General features: G+C 37.4%; 2 protein-coding genes across 2 annotated transcripts; both read right to left on the reverse strand.

Moving 5' to 3' along the window:
- Positions 1–1,642: 1,642 nt before the first annotated feature.
- On the reverse strand, positions 1,643–3,782 carry LOC113504184 (ras-related protein Rab-21-like). The gene is made up of 3 exons (XM_026886351.1): positions 3,650–3,782; positions 2,692–2,803; positions 1,643–2,117 (listed from the first exon to the last, which is right to left on the reverse strand). Exons 1-3 carry the CDS (start codon positions 3,776–3,778, stop codon positions 2,014–2,016), a joined length of 345 nt encoding a protein of 114 aa, XP_026742152.1. The 5' UTR covers positions 3,779–3,782; the 3' UTR covers positions 1,643–2,013.
- A 513-nt stretch (positions 3,783–4,295) lies between these two features.
- LOC113504321 (ras-related protein RHN1-like) lies at positions 4,296–7,150 on the reverse strand. The gene is made up of 3 exons (XM_026886576.1): positions 7,142–7,150; positions 6,588–6,769; positions 4,296–4,484 (listed from the first exon to the last, which is right to left on the reverse strand). The coding sequence occupies exons 1-3, from the start codon at positions 7,148–7,150 to the stop codon at positions 4,328–4,330; spliced, it is 348 nt and encodes a 115-aa protein (XP_026742377.1). The 3' UTR covers positions 4,296–4,327.
- Positions 7,151–8,249: the final 1,099 nt, after the last annotated feature.

Below are 8,249 nucleotides of genomic sequence, written 5' to 3' on the forward strand. Positions count from 1 at the left end.
AGCTTAACAGCGGGCAGATGTAGCTTTTCTGCAATAATATTACTTTCAGGATAAAAATATTGATATTACCCAATATTTATAAAAACATACATATTAAGTAGTCTTTTTAAGATTGTCTTAACAAGGCAAGATGCGGGCATTAGTCTTGGCATAGTTTATTTTATAACAATAACTATATTTATAAATAGTTCTAGAAACAGCTAAATGGTAGTTTGAGTCGTATATTTAAGGTTTAATAAGAAAACTTGGTTATGTTTTGAAAACTGCGTCTGTGCATGCAAATTGATCTTAAAAATATGTATTTTTTACTTCTTGCTAGAAGGGTGAAAACAGAACGCTTTTTAACGTTCAGAACGTTTTTTAACAGAACGCTAATTACTACGAGACCTCTGTAAGTCTGTCTGTCACTAGATTGTATGTCAAAACTCGTGATATTCAGTTGAAAGTTTTGGTGATGATATATATCTGTTCTTATAATAGAACTACTAAATTAGAATTTTATTAACATTAAAGGAGGCACTCCTATAAAAAGAAAAAATGCTTTTTTGCTGTTTTTAAAGATAACTACGGAAGTCTTACTGCAATAGCATTTGGCCGTATTTTTTAGTGAAAGTTTTGAAGCTATTTAACTATAAGCTGTGTTTAATTTAAAATATAACCACGTTTTCGTTACTCTATATAAAAATTAACTTAAATAAAATACAATTAAATTGTCGAACCTTAATGTAAGTAGTTATTATTAAATATAATACAGACATGTCTGAATGTTTGTGATTATATCATTAAACAGTTAGGTACATAGTAGTAAAGTTAATCTCAAAATATTATTTTCTATTCTTATGTTCAGAAATTGGGTATTTGACTAAAAATATCTTACTATTCTGTCAGATAGATTAAGAAAAAATACCGGTTAAGGTTAAACAAACGATAGTGTCACAGTAACTTGAAATCTCGTGTGACGTCACTTACCAGAATACTTTATACACAAAAGTGACGTTTTGAGACCCCATTCCAATACTTTTAAACATCTTTGATGCATTTTATCATCATATTTTTTTATGATAGAATAAAATGATTAAATGATTAATGATTAAATATTAATTAATATATCATATAATATATCATGTGACAGCTCACACACGGCTATCTGATCCCAAGCTAAGCAGAGCTTGTGTTATGGTAACCAGACAACTGATAAACTTACTTATATATTTCTAAATACATAAATATTATAGATAAATTACACCCAGACACCAGAACAAATGATCATGCTCATCACACAACATTTTGTCCTAGGCGGGAATCGAACCCACGACCTGGTATAGCAGTCAGGGTCACTAACCACTAGACCAACAGGCCCGTCATAAAATAAAATTATGTAACCAATATTTTTTTTTTCAATCTTCTTGGCAGTCTTTTTTAATCAAAGTCCCTATTCAGCCAACATTTTCGTGTTGATACCATACACATGTGGGACACTTTGTTCGTATTTCAATTCACCAAGATTTCAAAGTCCAGTCGAAGTCACATGCACAAAGACACGCAGACTAAGGACAGGCATTCGTGGTTTACACAAATGCTTGCTTGTGCTCAACAACTCGGCTATCCGAGCTGTCAAAGTTATTTTCTATTTTCATATCCATTAGGTTATCTATAAACCAAGGTTAATACCTCTGCACCATCTGACCAGTCAACATTATCTTCAAATTGATTTTTTTTTGTGTTAGAGGAAGAAAAAGCGTCATTCGTCCGGGAGCAATATGATTAGACGATATAGTGAAGGTCTCGGGTCGACTCTGGATGAGGCTGGCACAGGACCGTAGCAATTGGCACAAGAAGCAGCAATGGATGATGATGATGTATTGTCTAGATCAAGATATTTCATAGTATTATCCGTAACCTTGGTAACTTGAACAAGTCTTTGAAGTTATCTTCTGTGTCAGCATCTACTGTTATCATATACTATTGTTGTCAGTAGCAGTTCCTCTTCTCCACATTGCTGTCAGGTTGCTGTCAGCAGCAACTCTTCTGCACCTGTCCGTGCGCGATGCTGTCGATGCTCCAGGCGGGCAGCTCCACCTTCCCGGTGTGGGTCGCGTCCTCCTCTGTAGGCATACCTTCAAATTATACGAAATATTTATGTATTTTGTAAATAAACTAGCTGTCACGAAGCAAGGAACATTTGTTTTAGTCAGTAGGAGTCTGTCACTACATTCCGCTCAAACCGAAGTGGAAGGAGTCATTCGATGACTTCCCATCCGAAAATGTAAAAATGGGGGTATGAAAAATAGATGTATTATTCTCAGATATACCCTAACATGCCAATAAAATTTCATGAGAATCGATCAAGCCGTTTCGGAGGAGTTCAATCACGTATACCGTTACTCAAGAGTTTTATATAGAAGAGATTTAATAACTATTATAGAGTCCGTCGGGCGGATTGAGGTGACTAGAGGAAAGAGGAACATGACTAGCTGTTGCCCGCAACGTCGTCCACATGGTAAGTTGGAGGGTAAGTTATAGACAAATCATTTGTAAGAAAATAACATAGCGACTGTAAACTGACATGTAAGGTATCCCATCTTTCAAATAGATCAACCTACAACACTTCAATTAGATTGAAATCGGTTAAATATTTTTAGAATTCATCGCGGACAAACAACTTGACACATATAATATTAGTGAGTATACCTGCAGGCACTCGGTCCTCGGCCTCGGAGTCGTAGGAGCGCAGCGAGGGCAGCGACGGCGACAGCTGCAGCAGCGCGGACGCCGTGCTCAGGAACACCTGGTCGATGCCTTGCTGGGGAGGCAGGTACATATTCATTAGGTTTGCTTATATTTTTTTTTAAACGACTCCCGCACTAAGGAATTAATGCTTGTGTCGCGGGGGGTTTAACAAACATACAAATCAAATGCACTCGTGGATGTCAAAAATGCTTGTCCTAGGCAGGGAAGGAATCCGCGACACGTCGCACTCAGTGGGTTTGGCGTGCTCAGCATTTTGTAGTTAATCTAGTTGTTGTTTGGTTTCAGAAATCGTAATAGCTTTTGCCCAAAACTTAGTTTAAATAATTACTTTTATCTGACTTGTTTTTTTAAGAACTCTTGCCGAATGACGACTGTTCTTTCTATAATTTATACAGAACTTAAAGTAAAAACACAAAATTTAACTACAACGACTAAGGCTAATTTGACTCACAACGCGAGCAGCCGAAGATATATCTCGATGGCGCGCAATTGGGGAGGCCTATGTCCAGCAGTGGAAGAATGTAGGTGATGATGATGAGGAGCTCATAGCTAAGCAATAACCGCATAACTAAGTCGATCACAGGTTAAGCTACGCTTCTTGACGCGTTGGTCCTTGGATGAGTGACCTTCTTTCTCAAAACGAGTTTGTCCGTGTTTCGGAAGGCAAGTCATATTGCGGGTCCCGGCTGTTATTCCTACATCTTTGGCAGTCGTTCCAGGTAGTCAGAAGCTTGAAAAGTCTGACAACCAGTCTAACTAAGGGGTATCGTGTTGCCTAGGTAAACTGGGTTAACTCCTTGTAAAACACTAACACTTGGCTGCATCCGGTTAGACTGGTAGCGGACACCAACACAGTTGGGGAAAGGCTAGGCCGATGATGATGATGATAGTTAGTTACCTGGTCGTGCAAGGCGGAGGTCTCGACGTAGTGCGCGCCGATGCTCTCGGCGAAGTGCGCGGCCTCGGCCGCCTGCACCGCGCGCAGCTGCTGCAGGTCGCTCTTGTTGCCCACCACGGACAGGACCATGGCTTCTGGACGTTACTAGAATACATAAGTTTATGTATCATTTACAAATCGAATTAGACATGCGAAAGTATCTCTGTCTGTCTCGCTTTCACGTACAGAGTGAAATGAAATTTTGGTACACAGATAGTCTAGAGCCTGAGAAACGACATTAGGTTTCCAACTGGAAAAGTTTGTAAGGGGAGAGAGGGGGTTTAAATAAACGTTTATTTCGGAAATCCCTCCATAGTTTGTTAGTGATACCACTTATGTAACTATGTAAATTATTTTTTTTGATATGACTACGGCTTCGAAATTTGGTTTATATATATTTAAAATGAAATATGTGCTAAGCGATTTTTGAATATTTTGTTTTTTAGGGTTCGAAGTTAAAGTTTTTTTGCAAAGAAATAATTAATTAATACACAAATTGGATAACACAAAATATGCTTGTAATTCGCGGGGATCGAACTCACGACATAACGCGCACAGTGTTGATCAATTTCCAGGTTCCAATCAGATATCCATGCATTTATTTTCATCATTCTTTAAATTATTATTAACACAATTTATTCACCTCTGCAGCTCCTTAACCCATCCTTTAATAGCCTGGAAGCTGTTGACGCTGGTGATGTCGAACACCAGCAGCGCGGCGTTTGCGTTCCGGTAGTACATCGGAGCCATGGACCGGAACCGCTCCTGACCAGCCGTGTCCCATACCTGGGGAGAAACGAACAATATATATTAATGGGGAAGGGAGGTTTAGGCCGTAACGAGGTGTATAGAGGTGGCCTTGTGGTTACATGCAAGAGGTTCCAGTTTCCATGGATATGTACCCAATAGGTGCAGGTTCAGGATTGCAACGCATTGCCATACACCGACACAAAAACGCGGATGACGTAGCACGGCGGTTCAGGTTTAGTCAGTAAGAGTCTGACACTACCCAGTTCCTCCCCCAAGGGAGAGGGTGTCCATGATTCCCCGCCTTAACAAAAAAAAAAGGTTCCAACTCAATGTAGACCCGTGAGTCTGGCTTAAGCAGTAGAAGGGACGAGTGATCAATGCTCAAAGTTTCCCTACCAGCTAGGACCTGAGTTCTAGTGTAGGATGTAACGTCATCGTTTTAGTTTCCTCCTAACTTTTGGGTTGGCTTCCAGTCTAACCAGATGTAGCTGGGTTCCAGTGTTTTACGAGGACTGCCTACCCGATCCCTTCAATCCAGTTACCTGGGCAACACGATACCTATTAGTAACATTGGTTGTCAGACTTTCTAGCTTCTAAATACACGTAACGACTGTCAAAGAAGTTTTAATACCAGAAGCGAACCATAATTTAACGTGCCTTCTGAAACACAGAGTAACTCGATATGATATCGACTGTCACCCATCTACAAACCAACCGTATCAAGCGTAGCTTAGTCTGTAATCGATCAACATGTGCAGTTTTAGCTGAGCCACGTCATGACGACTGCAAGTCTGCAAATCGTAATACTTCGGGCTCATAGTTTGATGTCGAGTTATCATTTATTTTCAAGTGCTAAGATTATCGCTCGTTATTGCAATACTGATAATACGAACCCATTGATTCTACAGATACGTTACAAATACCCGTATTAGTGGTATGGATTTTGTATCTGAGTCGATTTCCAAAGGGCTTATGAGACTAGATTAGAAGATTTGTTTCATGAAGTCATTTTTGTTTTTCATTGATAAATAGGTGTTTTAATATTGTTGTAACAACAAAAATATACAAATGACTTCAAATGAAAATCTACTGGGCAAACCTGATGAAATTTTAATAGGACCAAATTACAGCTATTTAAAAGGATCTTGAAATGAAACTAGAAGAAAACTAGACAGGTATCATGGTCTGCCCGTGACCATGATACCTGCAAAGGTTTCGAAACGTCGGGAACGAAAATCTAAAATTAAACCGCGATAAAATCCGTAAAAGTAGTTTCATTTCATGTCTAACATTCGCGTAAACCTAAGAAATCACTATGAAAAAGGATCAACAAAGTCGGTCCATCCAGTCCAAAGTTGACGTAACAAATATAAAAAATACAGACGAATTGACAACCTCCTCCTTTATGAAGGCGGTTGAGAATACCATACTTTCAATATAAACTTTAGTGAGTTAAAATATTAAGACAACGTTTTGAAATAGCCGGTATAAGCAGTCGGTAAGCTTGGGAAACCAGTTTAAAACACGAATGGGTATGATAATTTTGACGTTTTATCGGTGACGCTATGCCGGGTTAGGCCTATCGTTGTATTCTAAATAAATAACTGACCGAGATCGTTCTGTTTTTTTACATTAGATTCATTACTTATTGAATTTTATGAATGCAAAGTTAAAAAAAAAACTTGTATGTATGTACATATATAGATACGAGTTCCAATCAGAGCGGATTTTGTAACAAGAGGCACTGTTAAGAATATGACTTACTACTGATACTACTAATGGATGGCAACTAAATTAAATTTGAAACTATTCCTATTCTCTTAAGCATTTTGCAAACACAATAATTAGTAATTAAGAGTAATTGACAGTGAGGGTTCCACCCCGTACTGAATTTCCAATTGTTTTGCAAAAATGCTAACGCCTATTTAATGGAAATTCATTGATTGATCGGCCATTGGGGCCCTGGTATTTGATTATGTCATTACTAAGAATTCTTAGTTAGATCTTGCATACACTCTTTGTATGCAAGATAAGTCTTCTCTATTTCGGCGAACAAAAATCGGCTTAATCATTTCTATAATATTTGTTGTGATCATGAAGATCTTGAACAAAAAAAATAATCGCATTTCCTTCTTTGTTTTCTAGTTACCTGTATTTGACTCTAGCATTTTCTAGATTGATGTTGCAGGTGAAGAAGGAGGCGCCTATCGTCGGCGAGATGTGCTTGGAGAACATCTTGCCGATGTAGCGGACCACCAGGCTGGTCTTGCCCACACCTGGAATGAAAATTATGAATGAATTAGCTAGAATTATGAAAAGTGAGGCAAGGGACTGTCATCTCGAAAAATAGGACTTACAATGTCGTTATGAGCTGTTGCGGGGTTGGGGTCGTGAGTCTAACTTGTTTAGCGATCCCAAAAAAACGTATGTGTTATAGAATATTTTTCGTAAGAAAACATTGTCTCATTTATGTATCTAACCGGCGGTTTTGGGATCGAATCCTAGTCAAGATGAAACATATATTATGTGTGATGAGCGTAGGTCTTCCTATTTATCTTTTTCAAAATGTATATGTATGTATATACCTATGTTTATTACATAATAGGATGAATTTGTATCTTTATTGTCATAATGTGTGGTACAGTTTACATCTGTAAGGTTTTAGGTTTGATTGATCAGTAGTCTCTTGTGACCTCTCCGTACCCTCCGCATGTCAAACTACTACTACTACCGGCAGGTAAAATGTTAGACAAGAAAAATATACAAAGTACTGTGAAGAGTGTACAAGACTATGTTTCGATTATCTCAAAGTTTTCATAAAATCAATCGTGGCAATAGTCGGTATTACCCGTTGAATCTGAAATTGGAAAAATTAGTGCAGCTCGCTCGCTGGAATCTGAAATGCGCTGCCCTCGCGATGTCTGTTGGAGAGGCTTTTCAAAAATATCTACCTTAGATACTATGGATTGATTTAAAAACATAATAAAACAGATAAGCACGAACAAAACATTTTATTTTATTTTTACATATTTTTTTGCTATCAGTCAAATTTGCATGACGTCAGAAGTCAGGTGTGCAGAAATTTCCGTAGTAAGTGATTTCATTATTTACAATTTATTTTAATAGATAACTGTTTGAAAAGTTTTTACGTATTACAATGAAATAAGTTATGAGTTGCATTCCCGCCATTATTATTGTAGTTTAACCTGTCATTACAATCAGTTATTTTTTTATTATCTGTACTCAAATACCTCAACAATTTGAGGACTGGTTTTAATAGGCTGAATATTTGAAATTGAAGGTCGAATATAAAAACAAGTTAGGTAGGTATAGGTGTAGGTTATTAATAACGTTTTTTTTCGTGGTGAATCAGAGCTAGAAGTAGTTATTTTTAGTTCGATTCGTTAGAAATAGTTTAGATTTGATTTTTTATTAAGTGATGTAACCATCGCTAAGAAAAATAAGTCTTAAGAAAATCTGAGAGTTAAATCTATATTTTGCCGCCGAAAATACGAAGTAACCTATTACATAATAGGTTATTATAATTTATATACATGTGATGAACTTTTGAACTACAAAATGCATTTGTAATATTATAATAATAGACTGACTTGTTTGACAGATATCGACGCCATGACAGCAAAACTAGCGCCAATTTAAGGAGGCAAAGGAAATGTTGTTGCAGCTTAAAAGATTGGTAGACAATATTATCTGATTGTGGCACGATGCTATGATGTCAGACTAGAGATTAGATATCCACGCTTCGTGAATAATACATATTAATTAGTGACACACTTTTGGAACTTGTTTT

The sequence above is a fragment of the Trichoplusia ni genome, chromosome 21 (genome assembly GCF_003590095.1).
Source record: "Trichoplusia ni isolate ovarian cell line Hi5 chromosome 21, tn1, whole genome shotgun sequence".
In the NCBI taxonomy this organism is placed as follows: domain Eukaryota; kingdom Metazoa; phylum Arthropoda; class Insecta; order Lepidoptera; family Noctuidae; genus Trichoplusia; species Trichoplusia ni.

Bases quoted from the DNA above. Each gene is read 5' to 3' on its own strand.
- LOC113504321 (XM_026886576.1), bottom strand. The intron at 4,485-6,587 runs GTAACTAGAAAA...TATATTGTTCGT, and splicing joins AATGCTAGAGTCAAATACAG to TTCTCCCCAGGTATGGGACA.
- LOC113504184 (XM_026886351.1), bottom strand. From the start codon at position 3,778: ATGGTCCTGTCCGTGGTGGGCAACAAGAGCGACCTGCAGCAGCTGCGC. The intron at 2,804-3,649 runs GTAACTAACTAT...CTGCCTCCCCAG, and splicing joins CCTCCGCCTTGCACGACCAG to CAAGGCATCGACCAGGTGTT. The intron at 2,118-2,691 runs GTATACTCACTA...TATAATTTGAAG, and splicing joins CGAGGACCGAGTGCCTGCAG to GTATGCCTACAGAGGAGGAC.